This window comes from Giraffa tippelskirchi, chromosome 13 (genome assembly GCF_054371585.1).
Source record: "Giraffa tippelskirchi isolate mGirTip1 chromosome 13, T2T-mGirTip1v1.2.pri, whole genome shotgun sequence".
In the NCBI taxonomy this organism is placed as follows: Eukaryota; Metazoa; Chordata; class Mammalia; order Artiodactyla; family Giraffidae; genus Giraffa; species Giraffa tippelskirchi.
Genome location: NC_137287.1, coordinates 16,534,880 through 16,556,929, shown reverse-complemented (window position 1 = coordinate 16,556,929; position 22,050 = coordinate 16,534,880). Strand labels below are relative to the sequence as shown.

The window sequence follows — 22,050 nt, the reverse complement described above, 5'->3', positions numbered from 1 at the left end:
CAGAGAAGATGCAATGTTCCTTGAGTTTGGTGTCTTGGACCTGAAACTTTAAGATGGTGAACAGACTAGTGAGGATGTGAGGGTCATAAGGTCACAGGCGGGAATGGACACATGCAGATCGAACACTCCCCTTCACCTCCCGATAAGACTCCAGCCTGATAACCCACACAAGCACCTGCTGAGCACACCTACAGCTGCCGTGTTAATCAACTGCCTGATCAAACTTTGGTCTCTTGGGGCTGAAAATATATATAACTACTGTTATCATATTGCATTATGGGGCTTTCCAGGTGGCACTAGTGGCAAAGAACCTGCCTGCAATGTGGGAGATGCAGGAGACATGGGTTCAATTCCTGGGTTGAGGAGATCCCCTGGAGGAGGGCATGGCAACCCACTCCAGGATTCTTGCCTGGACAATCCCATGAACAGAGGAGCCTGGCGGGCTACAGTCCACAGAGTTGCAAAGAGTTGGACATGACTGAAGCGACTGAGCACGCATGTATGGACGCATATTGGATTATATATATGTTTTGTACTGTTATTATATGTTATTGACAGTACATACTTCTAACACTCCCCTGAGGTAAGAGCTCACTGATGACTCCAGACAGCTCACAGGAGAAACAGAGGCAGTGTGGCCAGCAAACAGGCAGGATCTCAGAGCACAGAGCGAGGGGGCCTGGACATAAACTGCACATGGTCCACACGGCTCCACTGGGGGAGGATCCTCCTCGGCTAGCCAGGGTTGGCCAAAAGCCCCCATCTCTGCGAGGCTGCTGTGAGGATTAGAGATGAGCTTCAGAGTGATTCCAGCAAAGCACCTGGTGTATCAGCAGATTCAGCACAGGGAAGCTGTCACCATTCCCCAACTCCAGTGGGGTTTCTCTCCCCATCAGCTGCCTCAAGAAGCGCCCCCAAGCTCAGCCTGAATTTGGCAGACTTGACTCTGGTGGAGCTCCAGTAGAGGAACCAGAGCTGGGCTGAGCGCCAGCCTCTACCTGGCAGGGCTCATTGGGTGGTCCTGACCCCCAGAGCCCACCAGCCTCAGGGCACCACAGCAGCTTCAGGGAAGGGAACAACAGAAAGAATCTGGGCTTTAGAGGTGGGTGGAACCAGTTTTGGCTCCTGACTCTGCTTATTCTGAATCTTGGTTTCCTCATCTGAAAATGTAGAGATGACACCACCTCCCTCACAGGACTGGGCATGAAAGAGAACAATGGCTCCCACAGGCCTGGTCCACTAAAGGCTGGTCCCTGGGCATCAGAAACCAAAGGAAAGGCACCAGCGCTCCTGAAGGAGCTGCTCACTCCCAGCATGGCTCAGCACTCACTGAGCCAGAAAACTGTGCTGGGGAGACACCACCCCAGGGACACACCAGGCACAGGGGAGGCAGCTCAGGGGGAAAAGCAGACAGAGTCAAGAGACTGACCAAAATCTGCTGTGTAAGGAAACTTACAAGAACCAAGACTTATTAGCAAAAATGTGCAAGTGGAAGACTAAAAGTTCCATTCAGTTGGGCAATAATAGGAAAATGGACTAAATATGCAAAAGTAGGAAATATGTACATTGGTACTCCACAGGATACGATGATATAAAACCATTAAAGACAGTGCTTTCGAGGAGACAAGGACCATGTGATGATAAGCGATGGATCTGGAGCCATTCAGACCCAAATCTGATTCCCAACACCACCACCTTCTCTATGATTCAGAGCAACTTATGCCTGCCAGGCCCGGGGTAGAGGTGGAGAGCAGGGAGGGCTACCTTTACAGTGGAGAGACTGACAGACACAGCCTGAAGCTGGTGACCACACTGAGCATCGCAATAATGAGACAAACAGAAGCAATGCAGTAGAAATACAAGTCACTACCTAGGTGGTACTCTTGCCCAAAACTGCTGGAAACAATCAGAAGAAACAAGAGTATGGGACATTCCACAAGAAAACAGGTCTGTATGCTTTAAAATGCCATGTCATTTAAAAAAAAAAAAAAATGAGAAACATTTCTCTTTTCTAGAGACTAAAGAGATGTGACAACTAAATATAACTCATGATTCTTGAAGATAACCCTTTTAAAAAGCAAAAAGGACATTTTGATAACAACTAGGGAAACTTTAAATGTGATCTACATGTTAAAAGACATTACTGCAACAATGTTCCTCAGCTGGAGTGCTCTGGTGACATAAGAGGATATCTTGTTCTCAAAAACAGAGTATTCAGGGATAAACTGTCGATGTCAGCAACTTCCTTTAAATGGCTCAGTTAAAAAGAAAAAGTGCGTGTGAGGTTGGGGAGAACAAAAGTGTGGCAAAATACTAACAACTGGTGAATGCTGGTGAAAGATAAGATGGTCACTCCTTTTCTCAATCTTGTAACTATTCTGTAGATTTGGAAACTTCTCAAAGTATAAAGTTGGAAATCTTTCCAGGCCTTCATTCATCACTTGTAGAATAAGGGGAAAGCTAGATGAGATAACGTACGTACAGTTCTCAGCCCACTGCCTGGGACACAGCACACACTCAACAAATGTTACCTATGGTTTTTCATCACGCTCAGCATGTATTTCCTCACGGGGTGGCATCAGCCGTCCCACCCTCCTCTGGAGTTAAGCCCTGACCCTATAATCGTTCGCTCTGGCCAATGACACGGGAGAGGAAACAATAAGCATCGCGGCTAGGCGGAAGCTTCAGGAACACCACACGATTCACCTAGCTCGCTTCCCAGGGTAAGCACAGACCGCAACAGAGCCACCACCAGCCTGGGTCCCTGAGCGAGCAGAGCAAGTACGACCCCCACAAACCCCTGACCAAGCTGGACATGTACTATGAGCTGCATTAGGCCACTAAGCTTTGGGAGCTGTCTGTCACCACACAGCATGAACTTAGCCTATGCTACCTGGTGTAAGTACATGTAAGATAAAGTGAGGAAAGAAGACCAATACACTTTCTAAAACATGATTCCACAGTAGCTGTATGTAATCCCTGCGCAGATTACTTAATCTTCACATACCTTGATATCCTCATGGATAAAAGCAGGATAATTAACAGTACCTAACTCATAAAGCTGATATTAGAATTCAATGAATTACTGAATGTAAAACACTTAGAACCAGGATTAGACAAATACCAGACTTTGAAGGTTGATGCTGGCATAGCCAGAGAGGTGATGATATAAGATCACCAAAGCAAGAGCCTAGCACACAGTATGCCCTTATTAAGCCAGCCATTCTTATGCAGCTGTTTAACTATAAAATATATTTACAAATAGGAAAGGGAAGACAACAGAATTATAATAAATCTTAACTACAACAGAAGGCTTTCCTCTTCTCCTTTGCTTTTCACTTCTCTTCTTTTCACAGCTATTTGTAAGGCCTCCTCAGACAGCCATTTTGCTTTTTTGCATTTCTTTTTCTCGGAGATGGTCTTGATTTCTGTCTCCTGTACAATGTCACAAACCTCCACCCATAGTTCATCAGGCACTCTGTCTATCAGATCTAGTCCCTTAAATCTATTTGTCACTTCCACTGTATGATCATAAGGGATTTTATTTAGGTCATACCTGAATGGTCTAGTGGTTTTCCCTACTTTCTTCAATTTAAGTCTGAATTTGGCAATAAGGAGTTCATGATCTGAGCCACAGTCAGCTCCCGGTCTTGTTTTTGCTGACTGTATAGAGCTTCTCCATCTTTGGCTGCAAAGAATATAATCAATCTGATTCCAGTGTTGACCATGTATAGAGTCTTCTCTTATGTTGTTGGAAGACAGTGTTTGCTATGACCAGTGAGTTCTCTTGGCAAAACTCTATTAGCCTTCTACCCTGCTTCATTCTGTACTCCCAAGCCAAATTTGCCTGTTACTCCAGGTGTTTCTTGACTTCCTACTTTTGCATTCCAAAAGTATGCCAAAAGCCTTTGACTATGCCAAAGCCTTTGACAGTGTGGATCACAATAAACTGTGGAAAATTCTGAAAGAGATGGGAATACCAAGACCACCTGACCTGCCTCTTGAGAAACCTGTATGCAGGTCAGGAAGCAACAGTTAGAACTGGACATGGAACAACAGACTGGTTCCAAATAGGAAAACGAGTACATCAAGGCTGTATATTGTCACCCTGCTTATTGAACTTATATGTAGAGTACATCATGAGAAACGCTGGGCTGGATAAAGCACAAGCTGGAATCAAGATTGCTGGGAGAAATATCAATAACCTCAGATATGCAGATGACACCACCCTTATGGCAGAAAGTGAAGAAGAACTAAAGAGCTTCTTGATGAAAGTGAAAGAGGAGAGTGAAAAAGTTGGCTTAAAGCTCAACATTCAGAAAACTAAGATCATGGCATCTGGCCCCATCACTTCACGGCAAATAGATGGGGAAACAGTGGAAACAGTGGCTGATTTTATTCTTCTGGGCTCCAAAATCACTGCAGATGGTGACTGCAGCCATGAAATTAAAAGACACTTGCTCCTTGGCAGGAAAGTTATGATCAACCTAGATAGCATATTAAAAAGCAAAGACATTACTTTGCCAACAGAGGTCCACCTAGTCAAGGCTATGGTTTTTCCAGTAGTCATGTATGCACATGGGAGTTGGACTGTGAAGAAAGCTGAGCGCCAAAGAATTGATGCTTTTGAACTACAGTGTTGGAGAAGACTCTTGAGAGTCCCTTGGACTGCAAGGAGATCCAACCAGTCCATCCTAAGGGAGATCAGTCCTGAGTGTTCACTGGAAGGACTGATGCTGAAGCTGAAACTCCAATACTTTGGCCACCTGATGCAAAGAGCTGACTCATTTGAAAAGACCCTGATGCTGGGAAGGATTAGGGGCAGGAGGAGAAGGGGACGACAGAGGTTGAGATGGTTGGATGGCATCATCGACTCAATGGACGTAAGCTTAGGTAAACTCTGGGAGTTGGTGATGGACAGGGAGGCCTGGCATGCTGCAGTCCATGGGGTCACAAAGAGTCGGAGGCTATTATGCCCTACCATGCATTGTCAATTACTCCAAACAGGTAGTTTCCCACTTCATCCAGCAGGAAGAAAAAAACTACTCTTCTTCCTGAAGACAATCCAGCTAATCAGAGACTGTAACAGCCCAACCAATGAGAAGCCTTCATATTTTGGACTCCCAGCTTCTTTCAATGAACTCTGGTTATTACAGACCCTCTCAACCCCTCCCTTTGCCCTATAAAAGCAAGTGCCCCTTCCTAGCTCTTTGAATTTACCTATGGTCTGCCATAGTCCTCATAACCTGAGAATTACAATTCCTCTGGCTATTCCTGAATAAACTTGCTTTTGCTGGTAAAATAATTGACTATTACTAAAGCTGACAACAATGACAAAATACTTAAAAGGATTACTTTTAACTTACTGCTTCGACTGCTTATACGAGTACCTGAGATGGATCAATAATCACTGAAGGGTTTTTACCCACAGAAAGCATCATCAAATAGGGCCTTCAAATGGATGTATTTCTTGTTGTTGACATTTTAAATAAGAGACGGCCACCCTGCATTCAGAGAACAGGTCCATGTGATGTGATCACTGAATTCCACAGGTAAGCAGGGTTCTACCTGAGTCAACTCTGTGGCTGAGCAGCTGGGTGATGGTGGGCAGATGAATTCACCCATGAGCCCAAGATGCAAAACCCATCTGCTACAAAGGAAGAATGATGCCAGCTCTACCTATCTCCCCAGGCTGCCCCTGCCTTGGGGCCACTTACTGTCATCCAGGGGCATCTTCCTCTGTGGGGTGACAGCATTGGGCTTCAGATTGCGATAATCCCGGGACAGCGCAGAGATGAGGCTGGCATGGTTCATGGAGCGCACGGGCCACTGCTGCTCATTCTCTGGGAGGTTTGGCCACGGAAGTAGCAGGATGTTCGAAAGGGCTCGGCACACCAACACCTGAGCCTGGAAGAGACCAGAGGGTATCCATTCAGCAGAAGTTTACAACCAACGTGGACAGCAGAGCGGCTGCACCTGACATGACCTTTGACACCGACTGTACACGCTGAGCTCAGGCCTTGGGCTCCTTTCTTAAAACCTGGGCCTGGGACTTGGGTCCAACTTGAACAATCCAGGAAGGAGAGAAAAACTGAAGAAACACCACCAAATCTAGGCCCAGCACATCTGAAGGCCAGCCTCAATCATCACTCTTACTGCTGGCAGTTCCCCTCTAATTTGTTACTTGAAGCATTAAAAGGGGGAGAAATCACCGACGCTAAATCTAACCTGTCCCTCAGCTGCCCGTTCCCGATATCCTCCGTCAAGAAGCTACTCAGAACACTGCTGTCAGGAGTCTCGTACACTCAATGCGCCCTTGGGGACACGTCAGAAGCAACACATTCACAGTCCAGGTACTTTTAAGTACCTGCTTTGATTCCCCTACGACACCCCCCCCCCCATTTCATTGTTTCCAACTTCTAGCCTGAGCCTCCCAGAGGATTTTAGGAAAATATACTTGTCTGGAGTGTCTCAACCCTAAGAAAACAAATATTTAACAATAAAAGCAGACTGTTTTAAACCACAAAGAATACAAAGAGGACTCTCCCAGCACCAGCCAAACTGCCAGCTCTCAAAGCACCATAATCACCAGGCCTGTCGGGAGGAACTTTTTATGTATGAATCAGCACGCTGACCGTGTTGGGAAGGAAGCTCATAACCAGAGAGCACTGAGGCTGCATCAGTGTCATACATGTAAGAAATCCATGTATGCTAGCAGGGCCTGTAAGCTCTAAGTACAAGACGAAAGGCTAGATTCTTCTTCCTCAGCCTCTCTGAGCCTAAGCCACATGGCTCTGGGGACCCCAGAGGAGCCCTGAGGCCTCACCTTATCGACAAGTCGCTGGGCAGAGGAATCAGTGATCCTGTTGAATACTTTCTGCACTGCAGGGATGCTGATCAGAAAGACAGGTCGCACAGTGGTGGCCAGTGAGACCAGTAAGTGGCACGCAGATAGCAGCAACTTGTCTTGGACCTGGGGAGGGAAGAAAACATGTCAGCTCACGTCATCTCCTGTGAGACTGGTATTAGAAGAACTTGATGAGGTAGCCATGAGCTGAATACGAGGCTTGATGCCCAATTAAATCAACTAGACTCTGTCTCAAAGAAGTTTTTCTATAATGATGCCCAGTAACAAGGTTACCTCTTCCCTGCCACATCCATAGCTCCTGCCCTCAAGCCAAGATCACCGTCTCTAATTTTCTAGGTCTCAGCCACCAGAATCTTTGAACCCAGTCACTTTTTAGCTCATGAATCCACAGTGGCTCCCCATCAGCATTTAAACCACATGGCAAACTCCTTGGCATGTCATTCAAACAACTGGGGATTGTTCATCTGACTCTTCTTACTCTAGTCAAGCAGAGATCTCCCTTAACCCCCCATTCTGCAGTCCATCAATCACACCAGGCTTGCCTACTTCCTTCACTTCAACAGGCCAATCAAACCCTTGGTTTAAGTACCATTCCTTCCCTTTCAAATTATCTAGCAAAAGCTAAGATGCTTTGAAAACAGGACCAGATGCTAGTAAGACTGCAGTCCAACAGCACACCAAAAAGCCAGTGGTATGTAGAAAAATTTAGAAAAATTACATAATTTCCTAAAACCAAAAAATATCCCTAACCTTTGAACCCTATAATCCCACTTACTCTAAGCAAATTACCTAAAAGGATAAAGCTACAGTCATGAGTACACACATTTCAAAACTATCTGTAATGAATTGTTAACAAATGGACACAATTTAAAAGATCAGCAATGGATAGGTGAATTCCGAAACAACCCCCTCATAGGATTATCATAACTCATTTACAAATTACAATTATAAACACAACAAAAATTTACAGAAAACAACACATTGTTCTGTTAATAGTGGTACAGAATGCCATGTATGATTAAAACTACCAGAAAAAGAAGAAGAAAAAAGGAAAAGAAGTATCTATATGCTTTAGTAATATAAATTGGTTTCCTTAGAGGACAGCTTAGACTCTATCAAATTTTACATGGATAGAACCTTAGACCCAGCAATTATACTTCTAGGAACCTATCCTACAGGGATGTACATACAAGGATCTAATTTCCATCAACAGAAGAGTTATCATACACCCCCACTACAGAACAGCATTGGTCAATTTTACACACTACATTTGTCTGACACATGTAAAGGTCTCCAAGGCACACTGTTACACAAAAGAAGATATTAATATATCTCCAGCTGTCTACAAACGTTTTCTTATGTATATGAGAACCAGAAAAAGTCTGAAAGATATACAACAAACGGTTGACAGTGCTTACCCTGGAAAGGAAATTGTTTTGGAGGAAGGAATTAAAAGAGTACCATAATTTTTTAGCCTATACATCTGAATAGTATTTTACTTTTAGACAATGAGCAAGTATTTGTGGGAGACTTAGAGAACTGAAAAAATAGGTATATTTGAATGTATATGGACTAGAACTGAAAAGGAACGTGAAAGGGCACATAGTTGTATCACAGTGGTAAGAACCAGGTCTCATGTTACGTGGCATTATAAATGGGTATATGAAGAGGAGGACAGACAGGGAGTTAGAGAAGAGATGCAGCCTTCGCTGTTTCAAGACCTTGGTGGTAATGAGAGGTGTGACAGCATCCATGGTGGTGGAGATGAGCGAAACGAACTGCTGGGTATTCTGCCGATGAGCCTCGCTGCAGTACTGGGCTAGCCAGTGAGAGTACGCCTGCAGGGCAGCCAGGGACTGAGCGTGCCTGTGAACAGAGAGAAGACGCGATGTCAAAGGTTAAGGTCAGAATACATCAGCACTAAACCTACTTTCACAGGAGTAAAGAATTCCACCCATCACGTGTACCAATCTATGACACGCATGACAGGCTGGAAACCTTCTCCTTGCTCCTAAAGTTAAAACCCAACATCTAAATATTGCCACCACTGCCTGGAACCCAGAAGGCAGTTAGCAAATGTCTATCAGATCTCATTCAATCTTTCTGTGACACACGCGGGGTCAGCTGAGAGAATGGTAAATAATTAAACCAGAATCCAAGAATTCAAGTGATACCGTGTTAGACTGGGAAATAGTAAACATTTTATATCCCTAACTTCAGACCAGGACGTAGAAAACTACCAGGAATTAGAGCTTTAGATATAAGCTTTGATATGAGACTCTCAGCTTTAAGCTTCCATCACACCATACATGGTATCTGGCTGAGACTTGAAGGTGCAAAGACTACAGCTTCTGCCGATGTTATACTGCACCATACACACGACAAAATATACATCATCAGTTAAGTTCAGTCATTCAGTCGTGTCCGACTCTTTGCGACCCCATGGACTGCAGCACGCCAGGCCTCCTTGTCTATCACAAACTCCTGGAGTTTACCCAAACTCATGTCCACTGGCATCGATGAGATGCCATCCAGCCATCTCATCCTCTGTCGTCCTCTTCTTCTCCTGCCTTCAATCTTTCCCAGCACCAGGGTCTTTTCAAATGAGTCAGCTCTTTGCATCAGGTGGCCAAAGTATTGCAGTTTCAGCTTCAACATCAGTCCTTCCAATGAACATTCAGGACTGATCTCCTTTAGGATGGACTGGTTGGATCTCCTTGCAGTCCAAGGGACTCTCAAGAGTCTTCTCCAACACCACAGTTCAAAAGCATCAATTCTTTGGTGCTCAGCTTTCTTTACAGTCCAACTCTCCCACGCATACGTGACTACTGGAAAAACCATAACCTTAACTAGACGGACCTTTGTTGGCAAAGTAATGTCTCTGCTTTTTTAATATGCTGTCTAGGTTGGTCATAACTTTCCTGCCAAGAAGTAAGCGTCTTTTAATCTCATGGCTGCAGTCACCATCTGCAGTGATTTTGGAGCCCAGAAGAATAAAGTCAGCCACTGTTTCCACTGTTTCCCCATCTATTTGCCGTGAAGTGATGGGACTGGATGCCATGATCTTAGTTTTCTGAATGTTGAGCTTTAAGCCAACTTTTTCACTCTCCTCTTTCACTTTCATCAAGAAGCTCTTTAGTTCTTCTTCACTTTCTGCCATAAGGGTGGTGTCATCTGCATATCTGAGGTTATTGATATTTCTCCCAGCAATCTTGATTCCAGCTTGTGCTTTATCCAGCCCAGCGTTTCTCATGATGTACTCTGCATAGAATTTCAATAAGCAGGGTGACGATATACAGCCTTGACGTACTCCTTTTCCTATTTGGAACCAGTCTGTTGTTCCATGTCCAGTTCTAACTGTTGCTTTTTGACCTGCATACAGATTTCTCAAGAGGCAGGTCAGGTGGTCTGGTATTCCCATCTCTTTCAGGATTTTCCAGTTTATTGTGATCCACACAGTCAAAGGCTTTGGCCTAGTCAATAAAGCAGAAATAGATATTTTTCTGGAACTCTCTTGCTTTTTTGATGATCCAACAGATGTTGGCAATTTGATATCTGGTTCCTCTGCCTTTTCTGAAACCAGCTTGAACATCTGGAAGTTCACGGTTCTTGGACTGTTGAAACCTGGCTTGGAGAATTTTGAGCATTACTTTACTAGCATGTGAGATGAGTGTAATTGTGCGGTAGTTTAAGCATTCTTTGGCATTGCCCTTCTTAGGGATGGAATGAAAACTGACCTTTTCCAGTCCTGTGGCCACTGCTGAGTTTTCCAAATTTGCTGACATATTGAGTGCAGCACTTTCACAGCATCATCTTTTAGGATTTGCAATACCTCAACTGGAATTCCATCACCTCCACTAGCTTTGTTTGTAGTGATGCTTCCCAAGGCCCACTTGATTTCACATTCCAGGATGTCTGGCTCTAGGTGAGTGATCACATCACCATGATTATCTGGGTAGTGAAGATCTTTTCTGTACAGTTCTTTTGTGTATTCTTTTACATCATAAAAGCTCACAATTCACCAAAGAGAGTTAATCTTTGAAAAAGTGAGGCAGTTGTCCCAGAGCTTACAAAACACTGGACCTTCTAATAAACATAAATGGGTAATTTCTCCCTTTTAAGAAAAAATTAGTAAGTAATTTTTTGGGTGGGGTGATACTTTGAGACTCCATAAATAAGTAACACCCTCCACAACAAATACCCATGGAGAATCCATGCCTAAATCATTCTTAAAACTTGGTGATTGCAAACGAGGGATTTTTCTAGTACTTTTTCTTTTCATTAGCTATATTCTTCTGTAAAAAGAACTTTCTCTCCCCGATCTTCTTTTCTAATCATATGGATGCTGTATATTCAATATATTATAACTCCTTGTCATTCTTATTCTTTCTTGATGATCACATTGTCAAGTTAACCAGGAAGCATCCTTTCTAGCTGGCCCCCATGTCCTTTTCATACATTCCCAACGTTCCCAACTGGCTCAGCAAGATTCTCCAGGGTCAGCCTGCCCTAGACCTGTAGCATTTCTCCAAGGAGCTCTGATTCCTTTTGGTGGAGAATGTATCTCAGAAACCAAGAGCCTGAATACTAAAGGGAGCGCTGCTTCTGTGGTATCACTGCTTCTAGGACCTTTCAGTGGAAAAGCAAGGATAGAGGCAGACACTATTTAAAAATCAAACTTAGTATCAATAATTCCAGGGCAAACCGACCTCCAAGGGCTTCTAGACATGATGCAAGAAGGACACACCATCACATATATAACATTCTTGCTAAAATGTTTAACCTTGATCTAATACAGACAAAAACTAGACAAACCAAGATTTTTAAGTTTTTCTTAAAAAAAAAAAAAAAATTTAGATGTGAATCTCCAAAAAGTAAGTCTCTCTCCCCACCCTACCCCTCCCAAACACACAATTTGGGCAACTAACTTGTCTAGACTATAAGAGAAACACATCATGAGATTCATTAGTTAGAACCTGGATCTAAAATATATACCTCTATAGATATATACGTATAAAGGACATTCCTGGGACAATTAGGGAAACTGGAATATACAGACATATAGATATGCTTAAAAACAGGAGATGACATTACTGCATCTATGAAGTTTTTGAGTGTTAATAATGTATTATGGTTATACAGAAGAATGTTCCTAGGAGATAAACTCTGAAGGATATAAAGGTGAAATGATGTGTTGTCTGCAATTTATTTTCAAATAGTTCACACAAAAATCATGCATGTGTGTGCACATGTGTGGGGCTTCCCTGATGGCTCAGTGGTAAAGAATCCGTCTGCAGTGCAGGAGACGCACGTTCAATCCCTGGGTTGGGAAGATCCCTTGGGGGAGGAAATAGCAACCCACTCTAGTATTCTTGCCTGAAAAAATCCCATGGACAGAGAAGCCTGGCACACTATAGTCCATGGGGTCGCAAAAGAGTCAGACACAACTGAGCCACTGAGCATGCACATGCAAATATGTATACAGAGAAGCAAAAACAGAACAAACAAATACAACAGATGTGGCAAAATATTTATCACTGATGAATCGAGTTTGATAGTACAGTATACAGGTTTTCATTCTATTACCCCCTTTTCTATAAATTTGAGCTTTTCCAAATTAAAAAGTTAGGTAAGAATAGGTACTAAATACCTTAGAGTAAGAAACTATAAATTTGGGGGTTTTGGTATTCATAGGGACAAAACAGTTATTTTGTATTTTATCTTTAGAATCCATTGATCAAAAAGTACGAAAAGTAAGGAGAAAGGCATCAGTCTGTCCTGTAAAGGGAGTGTCTAAGAATTTCAGCCAGTAGTTTACATTTATACAGCTCCTTAAGCCTGAAGGAAGGAATGCCAAAATTTCCCAAAATTGTGTGCAAGGCGTGTTTATGAGCAAATTAGCCTCTTTCTTGGAAGAAGCTTTCTCTAAATTCTCAAAAAGGAGAGCAATGTTAAAACAAAAAAATTTTTTTAAACCACCATAGTAAATGAGACTCTTTTTCTATGCATCTAATTTGACGCTCCAGAATGCTCTAGAACATGGATCAGAGACTTTTTCTGCAAAAAAGTCAGAATATAAATATTTATGTTTTTGTAGGCCATCCACTCTCACTCAGAAGTGTTCAACTACTCTGCCACTACAGTGCAAAAGTAGCCATAGGTAATATGTAGATGAATGGGCAGGGCTGTGTTCCAATAAAACTATTTTTAAAAGCTAGCACAGGGCATTCTGGAAGAATGCCTCTCCAGCCCAGAGCAAGCCTTCCAGGGAGTGATCTCTGGGAGAGGGCCCCATCTCCAGTCCCCATTCCTTCACCCCGTCCCAAGCCACTTTCCTAATGCCCTCCCACTGTCTATAATGTTTCTCAGTGTGGTCCCTGGGTGTCCAGCTTCAAAATCTCTTAGGGTTCTTGTTTAATATGCAAATACCCAAGCCTTGTACCATTCCGCTATAGTCAGAATCTCTAGGGGCATATGTTCCCCAAGCAATTCTTCTGTACCCTACAGTTTCAGTCACTGGTCTCCAGGACACGACTCGTGGCATTCACTATCCAGCCTCGCCTCCCACCACACCAGCTGCTCCCCACACCTCTACCTGTGTGACTCTGCACCACTTCTGTGTCTTGGCATGTGCTGTTCTTTCCTCCTGAAATGCCTACTCCATATACCTACCCTCTGCTCCCAGCTCTCATCTGCCTGATGAATTCCACTCACTCCAGCCAACCCAGTCCCCAGATATAACAAGCTTTCTCTCTTTCAAGGTTTGGAGACGGGAGTTTTTCATCTTTTCACGACAGCCACTACAGTCCCTTTTTATCTATAAAGCCATTTAGGGGCAGAGAACAAGTCTTTCTGAGAATACACAAACATCTAACTATACTTACACATCAATGAGATCAGGCTTCAATACTGATGGCACAGCAGTCTCAATGTTGTACAATTTTATCTGAGATCCATACAAAGTGACTTTGACCAATCTGTTGGCAAAGAAGAATTGTACAAATGAGGCCACACTCAGTTTGTGGACTAAAGCAGACAAAATGGACAAGGTATCAACAAAGGCCTTGAGGACACGCTTTTTTCCAATCAAAAAAGAATCAAGACCAGGTTTTCAATTTTATCCCACAGATGTAATCTGAGATATGCATAAAGATTTATATACTAAGACACAGACTAAAGCACTACCAACAGCCTCAAACTTTTTGAAAACAATATAAATATCCAACAGAGAACATAATACATCCAACAACATGATTAGAATGGAAACTGTTATTTTATGTGTATTTTACCACAATTTTAAAAAATGGAAAAAAAGCAAATGTTTCAGGTAAATAGACATATGATAAAGAAAATATAGCAAAATTTCACTGTAGAATCTAGGTGATGGGTACATGGGTATTACCTATACAATTTTTTAACTTTCTGAAGATATGAAATGTTCATGATAAAACACTGGGGTGGGGTTGGGAAAGGGGGGACACAAAAGTTTCTAAAATAGATTAAGGTATTTTTAACTTTCAGCACAATTCTTTAAGAAGCAAGTTATTGAGCCCACTGGTTGTCCAAGGACTCACTACATACAAATGAACATTAAATACAACCAGCTCTACTGGGAAATGGGAGACTGTTCTTCCATTAGAGACACTGCTTTCTGAGTAAACATTAAAAATAAAACAAAAAACCCTAGAGACCTGGCTAAGTTCTCTCTGTGCCTGCTCTGTAAGGAACCCCGGACTCAGGTCTGCAGGGCATGCCAGGGAAGATGGTATGTGTTTTGCTCCCTCAATCCAACAGCGCAGAGGGTCTCAAACTTCACTGAGTGGAAGAATCAACTGGGGAATTAGTTATAACACAACTTGCTGGTGCTGCCCCACAGACAGACACTGCAGCTCTGAGAGGGTCTGGAAACGTGCACCTCTGAAGAGCATCCATGGGACTCTGATACATGGGGTCCATATTCTGAAAAATATTCCTCTCTGATAGGGGCAGAAAGCAGGATTTTATTATAAAACCACGAGCTTGAGTCACAAGTTATGCAGAGTTGGGGAGCAGTCAGAAAGAGGTATTTCCAGTAAGCCAAGGAACTAAGTAAAAGAGTAAAAGAATCAAGGGTTCTCAATCTGCAGTTCTAGGAAGCGGGGTGTGGTGGTGGTGATAAGTAGGCATCAAAAAAGTCACCATCAATAAGTAATACACCAATGAGTGCCTGGTGTTTAATTCTTTAAACTGTTTTACATTTTTCACATTCATACAATATGTGTACATTTTATTGGTGTTAAATATATTCATAACATGCAACTACCCCCATCATCTATCTCCATGACTCTTTCCATCTTAGAAAACTGAAACTCTGTATCCATTAAATAGTAATTCTCCACAACCCCTCCACCCCTGGCAACCACCGACTTTCTGTCTCTATGATTCTGACAACTCTAAATACCTCATAGAAGTGAAATCATACAGCTTGTGACTTGATACTATTCACTTACATTCAACAGCATTCTTTAACGTTGCTCTACACTAAAAATGAACTTCTAAATGTGTCTATTAATATTTCCATGTTTAGCAGTCTTGATACTATTATGTAACTAACAAGTAAAACCGCTACTGATGACAGTGGCTATTAAGATCATGTAGCCATAAGGAGGAGGCTTCTTTCACACTTTATTCTAAATGAAGACAGAAGAGCCAAGTGTGTTTAACTCCTGAGCCTGAAAACTTAAGCAATGCAGAAAGATGTATATACATAAGGATCTATAAAGTAACAACCCAGAATCTCTGAACAGTCACCTCCCTATGAAGCCAAAATGACTGATGGATACAATACATGGCTTAAGTTTAAATTCAAAAAATATAGACTTCAGACAGAAAGACATGTTCTATTTCTACTATCAGAGGAAACAGGCATAGTATAGGAAGAAGAGGATAAAGAGCTTGAAGTAGAAGCTCTGTGGTTGGAGAGAGCTCAGCATTTGGGCTCAAGAAACTGGTAAAAGTCCATGTGCAGCCTCTCACAAACTGTGTGGTCTGAGGCAAGGCACTCGCCCTCTCTGGGCCACAGTTTACTCAGGTAACGTGATAATACCTGTCCCTCAAAATATAGAAAGAAAATGGACAAAATTACTTTCTAAAATCTACTACTACTGTATACTGTTTTTCTTATTAACATTAATCTGGCTTTTCAGATTTATTTAAAATTCTCAGTCATGTCTGCTTTTAAGTGAAGAGTAACAAAGAAAAATCTGGCACGTAATTAAGTAGGCTTGGGCCCTAGCTCCCCCTAGTGTGTTACCAATGACACAGCCACTGTGCCAGTGAAAGCACCACTTTGGGCTGGATCTCAACTTTGGGCTGGATCCACACCCAACTGGTTTTGATCTAATCTACTTGCTGGTTACCATGAAATGACCTGAACATTCTGTCCCTTTTATTTTCAGCAAATGACGTTTTAGGTGCCTGAGTTCATGAGAAGGGAGGGGGAGGACTGGTAGTAGGAAATGATCCTCAACAAATGCAGCCGTAAAGCCTGTGAGGGACCCTCGAGGAAGAAGTAGTAACGGGAGCTCAGTAGAGGGAAGGTGGGGATCCGCCCCTCAGTCAGGCTTGGCGGCTGCCCAGCTTCAACTCCTCAGGACCCTAAGAGGACTGCAAAAACTAGTCCCACTCGAACAGGATCAGAAAAAGACCCCTCTGGCATCTGGCTGCCTAGTCAAGAGTGCAGACTGCCTACTTGTTTGTCCTTTTATTAACAGGGCTGTCTCAATGCCTCTTTATGACCACACCTGATTTCTCTTGAGGTTACTCCTATCTTTAAATATAAGCTCTTCCATGAAATCACAGCTTATCTTTACCGTGTGCTACATACTAGGCCCCAGGCTCAGTGCCTTACCTCATATAATTCTCACAATAAACCCCACAGGATACTATGTCCACTCCATTTTACCAGGACCTGAATGAAGTTCAGAGAAAGGCAGTGACTGCTCCACACCCCCGTGTGCAGCAGAGCCTCGAGTCACCCGCGCAGGGCAGAGCTGCCTGGCCACCGCAGCCCCTCATACAAGCAGGGAAGTTGAGTTCCATGCTGTGACTGCCCACCCACCTTTCCACCACTGTGAGGGCGTCGCTGAAGCGCGCGGCGAACATGTCCCCAATGAAGTACTCGGCCAGGCGGCCCACGGCCTGCAGGAGGGAGCTCAGGTCTCTCAGGGAACAGTGCAGGCGCCGGCAGTCGTTCTCCGCTGTGATGTTCAGCCTGGGTCCTGGAACAGAACACCTCAGGTAGTTTTTCAACAGGAAGAACATGCTCTAATTCCCACTACAGGTAACTGCCTTTTCATATGGTTCACGGGATTCTCAAGGGAAAGGTCTGTCTAGTCAAAGGTTTGGTTTTTCCAGTAGTCATGTACGATGTGAGAGTTGGATCATAAAGAAGGCTGAGCGCCGAAGAATTGATGCTTTCAAACTGTGGTATTGGAGAAGATTCCTGAGAGGCCCTTGGACAGTAAGGAGAGCAAACCAGTCAATTCTAAAGGACATCAACCCTGAATACTCATTGCAAGGACTGATGCTGAAGCTCCAATACTTTGGTCACCTGATGCCAAGAGCCAACTCACTGGAAAAGATCCTGATGCTGGGAAACATTGAAGACAGGAGGAGAAGAAGGTGACAGAGGATAAGATGGTTGGATGGCATCACTGGCTCAGTGGACATGAATTTGAGCAAACTCCAGGAGATAGTAAAGAAAAGGGAAGCCTGGAGTGCTGCAGTTCATGGGGTTGCAAAGAGTCGAACACAACTTAGCAACTGAACAACAACAATGGATAAGTAACGGGGCTTCCCTGATGGCTCAGTGGTAAAGAATCCACCTGCCAATGCAGAGACGTGGGTTCAATCCCTGGGTTAGGAAGATTCCCCCAGAGTAGGAAATAGCAACCCACTCCAGTATTCTTGCCTGGGAAATCCCATGGACAGAGGAGCCTTGTGGGCTACAGTCCATGGGGGTCAAAAAGAGTCGGACACAACTGAGCATGCACACACACATGGATCAGAAACACAGTAGAGAGGAAGAAGGCAGGCTGACACCTAACAGCCAGGGGGATGAGTCAACAAGTTCAACGCCTCAGCTCCTACATGGATTTCCAAGTGATGAGGCTGGAACAGAGCCCGTGACAGCCCCAAAAGGAGGACAGGAGCCTGGAAAGGGGGACACTGTGGCCAGAGCACTGTGACAGTGGGTCACACCCCAAGGAGCCAGAGGACGAAAGGAAGACACAAGTGGAGGAAAGCGCCAGTGACAAAGCGGCCCTGACCTGCCCGATCACCTGCCCCCCAGCAACACTCCCCACGGAGAGCAGAGCCTTGGCATACAAACATCCAGCGGCAGGATTCTCAGCCTGCAGGCAGCCCTGCCAAAGCCACTAGATGGGTGGCTAAGGAGGGTGGGCCAGCATCCAGGGTCAGAGCAAGAGGGTGAGCACCCCACACTGCCAGCCAGAGGAGCCCACAGAACACTCAGAACCAAGAAGTGGTTCTGGTCACGTGTGGTCACGTGAGGGGGAACAGTCCTCTGTCCCCTCCTCTCCCAGTTAACAAAAGCACCACAAGTACACACCTTCTGAGTGTCAAGGATGTTCAGAGTCACTGCTATGTAACCAAAGCCCGGGGTAAACTAAAACCTGTCAGAAGGTGGGTTCTGATTCCTCATCAGTGGCCCCTCCCTCTCCCTGTACACAACCATCCTTATCACCCACCCAGCTCTACCCTGGTAACTCGTTTTCAACTTCTTCACTGTACTAGTTTTCAGCATGAAGGGAAAAATCCTGTGTTTCTCTATTAAAAATCAAGCCAAAACACCAGCCTAAATCAGGTTTCCCTCATGGATGGTCATGAGACCGCTTAAAAGTCATCCTGACAGGGCCGGCCCTCTTCCCCTCATCCACGCACACATCTGGCACATGGCTTTCCCCAGCACTGCCCCCTGAGCCTCTTCCTGGACCCCTCAATAGGATGCTAGCACCCGATGCCTCCTGAGGGAGTCTTCCACCTTTGGATAACTTGGTCAGAAACACAGGGGTCTCCCCGATAATTCCTCCTATCATCCCCTGGTCGCACCTCTCTCCATTAAATTCTCCAGGCAAGAATACTGGAGTGGGTTGTCATTCCCTTCTCCTGGGGATCTTTCTGACCCAGGGATCAAACCCGAGTCTCCTGCATGACAGGTAGATAATTTACTGTCTGAGTCGCTGAGGAAGCCCTTCCACCCTTTGAGGGAAGAACAAAAAACAAGCTTAATTTAAGCCTGCTGACATATGACAGTCTTGGGGAGATGTGGAGAGGAGAGCCACATTCTTGCAAATCTCCTCTTGGCTGAAATACAGCCTGGTCTCTTCTGTTTTCTGTGCCCACCCCCTCTCCAGAATCCTGGCCATTCTCGTCACTCTCGTTTAAACCTGCCCTAATTTTTCTGATAAAAAAGCAGTACCTAGAATGAAAAACAGCCTGGAACTGCTGTGTGTGTTCTGAACTATCGGTTTGAACCGTATCAATTTGCTGCTATATTTGACCATTTCTGACCTAACAGAACCATAGTAATTCAAATAGTTCAACTTAACATATATGTGCCATCCAAGGTTCAAATCAATCAAAATGGCAGTCGGTTCTTTCCTGATGTGTCTGCAATGCAGTCAAATGCACAGGCAGTAAGTACCCCCAAGTCAGTCTCTAGCCCTGTCCCCCAGCCTGGAAACCTCACACTACTATCACCACAAAATCATGCAAGGTAACCACATCGTCACCTGAGAGGGAAGGCCAGAATTCCCGCTGTGAAAAGCTGCTCAGATCAATCCACATTTCATTCTGCTTGGCTGAGACTTAGTTCCCTCCCTGCTCCCATCAACAACATAGAACATCCGCACAGTGGAATCTGCAGGTGAGGACACTACGACAGGAGATATCATGGCCACACCAAAGTCCAATCTTCCATAAACCACGTTACCCTGCAGCTGTCTAAATAAGATGTCCCCTAAGCCACACCCAAAGAATAGCCCATGGGACTTCCCTGGTGGTCCAGCGGTTGGGACTTCACCTTCCAATACAAGGGATGTGGGTTCGATCCCTGGTTGGGGAACTAAGATCCCACATGCCTCACAGCCCCCCTCCAAAACAAAACAAAATATAAAATAGAAGCAATATTGTAATAAATTCAATAACGACTTTAAAATGGTCCACATCAAAAAAAAAAAAGTTTAAAAAAACAAAGAACAGCTCACTGGAAAGTCACTGCCCTGGAAAGAAACATATTAGTGTTAAAGGTAATTCAGGGGTCAGTGGTTAAGACTTTGCCTTCCAAAGCAGGGGGTGTCAGTTCGATCCCGGATCAGGGAGCTAGGATCCCACATGCATCGGGGCCAAAAAAACAAAAAGCCAAAACATAAAACAGAAGCAGCTGTGTAACAAATTCAATAAAGACTAAAAATGGTCTATATCAAAAAAAAAAACCTTAAAAAAATAAATTCAGTATTTTTGGGGGGGACAGGGAGGACTGGGCAATAAAAATATAAAAATCAGCACTTAAGGTATTTCACTCTGAGAGAACAAACAAGGTCATAAATGAACCTAAGCAGAACCAAGAATTTAAGTCCAAAAGTCTGTATCATAGACGAAGCAATCTCTTAGGCAGGGAAGTCTGCACGGCTAAACAAAAAAGTTAGCAGGATTGCTTGGAGCAGAAATATTGCCCCAATGAGGGAGGATCTTGGTGAGGAGTGGCAGAAGCCAAACATCTACGGGACAGATCCTTCAGGACGTGCAAGGACACAAACGCAGCACCAGGAGCACAACGACTGATGAGGGGATGACACAGACCACAAACAGTGGGAAAGACAGCCCGCCAGGGCAGAGATGACTGCCGGGGTAGAGGAGGCACAGCAGCTGGTGAGCACAGCGGCGGCATGTTTTGCCTTGGACTTTACCAAGTAAGTGGAAGCAGGGGGATCAATAGAAGCTGAGTAAAGAGTAAGACTCCCAGGAACTTCCCTGGGGGTCCAGTGGCTAAGACTCCGAGCTCCTAATGCAGGGGGCCTGGGCTCGATCCTGGTCAGGGAGTTAAGATTGCACCTGCCTCACAATGTAGCCAGAAAAAAAAAAAAAAAAAAGACTTCCATCACTCCAGAATTCAGGCCAGGAGAAGGTAAATGCAAATGAAAGGAATGAGCCCTAACCCACTGGGGAAAAGAACGTGGTTTCTGGTAAGAGGCAGTAAGGCTGACTAATATAGCATGAAGGTTATGTGAGGGGTAAATGACCATGGGAACCAAAGAACAAATCGTACTCAAAGTTTCCATTTTTTAATAGCCTTTGCATTGGAAACTTGGCTTTTGCTTCATCATGGATAAGAAAGCTCATTTTAAAACAGGAAATAAGTATTTCTCCTGTCCTGAGAGGTTCTGCCCCTTGAGTATATGCCCCAAGGATCAGTGCTTGGGATGAGGTTTAGAAATGACCTGGAAGAGCCAAGGGCACTGTGAAATTGCCAGTAAATGGGCTGTGATGAGAACAGGCCTACAATACTTCATTTAGGGAAAAATCAATCAGATTATCCTTCTCGGATGAGAAAATCTAAATTATGAGATAAGTCTCAGAAAAAGTACTTGGGAATCACTGCAGATTGCCACCTGAAGACAGACTCAGCATAATGTTAAAAAGTCAGCTACTAACACTGACTTTAGGTATCTATTCTGGGGGGAAAAGAGCACATGCTCAATTTTAAAGATCAAGAATAACTTTTTTAGGATCCTGTGTGTGTGCTCAGTCCAATTCTCTACAACACTACGGACTGTAGCCCACCAGGGTCCTCTGTCCACGGAATTTTTCAGGCAAGAATACTGGAGTGGCTTGCCATTTCTTCCTCCAGGGGATCTTCTCGACCCAGGGATCAAACTTGTGTCTCCTGCACTGGCAGGTGGATTCTTTACCATTGTGCCACCTTAGGGTCCTGAGTATATTCTAATTTGAACAAGAGCCCTGAGGGAAGAGACCATTACAGTATGATTTTTTTTCCCAAGAATAGATTTTGGAAATATCTGCAGCATCTGTACACAGTCCAATGACTTCCATTCATGTTTACGGCGTATCATACAGGCACATTTGCTTTGAAAACTAGTCTTTTTAAAGTTCTACAGAAG

At 44.1% G+C, this 22,050-nt stretch overlaps 1 protein-coding gene across 3 annotated transcripts in view; it reads right to left on the bottom strand.

Moving 5' to 3' along the window:
• The window catches only part of XPO6 (exportin 6), a 110,688-nt gene that overhangs the window by 10,510 nt on the left and 78,128 nt on the right, over nt 1-22,050 (bottom strand). For all 3 annotated transcript variants that reach the window (XM_081553370.1, XM_081553371.1, XM_081553372.1), the window contains exons 13-17: nt 16,968-17,127; nt 13,753-13,845; nt 8,590-8,734; nt 6,827-6,973; nt 5,718-5,907 (exon numbers count right to left, since the gene is read on the bottom strand). In XM_081553370.1, coding sequence (XP_081409496.1) covers nt 5,718-5,907; nt 6,827-6,973; nt 8,590-8,734; nt 13,753-13,845; nt 16,968-17,127 — 735 coding nt within the window. The remainder of the gene's footprint in view (nt 1-5,717; nt 5,908-6,826; nt 6,974-8,589; nt 8,735-13,752; nt 13,846-16,967; nt 17,128-22,050) is intronic.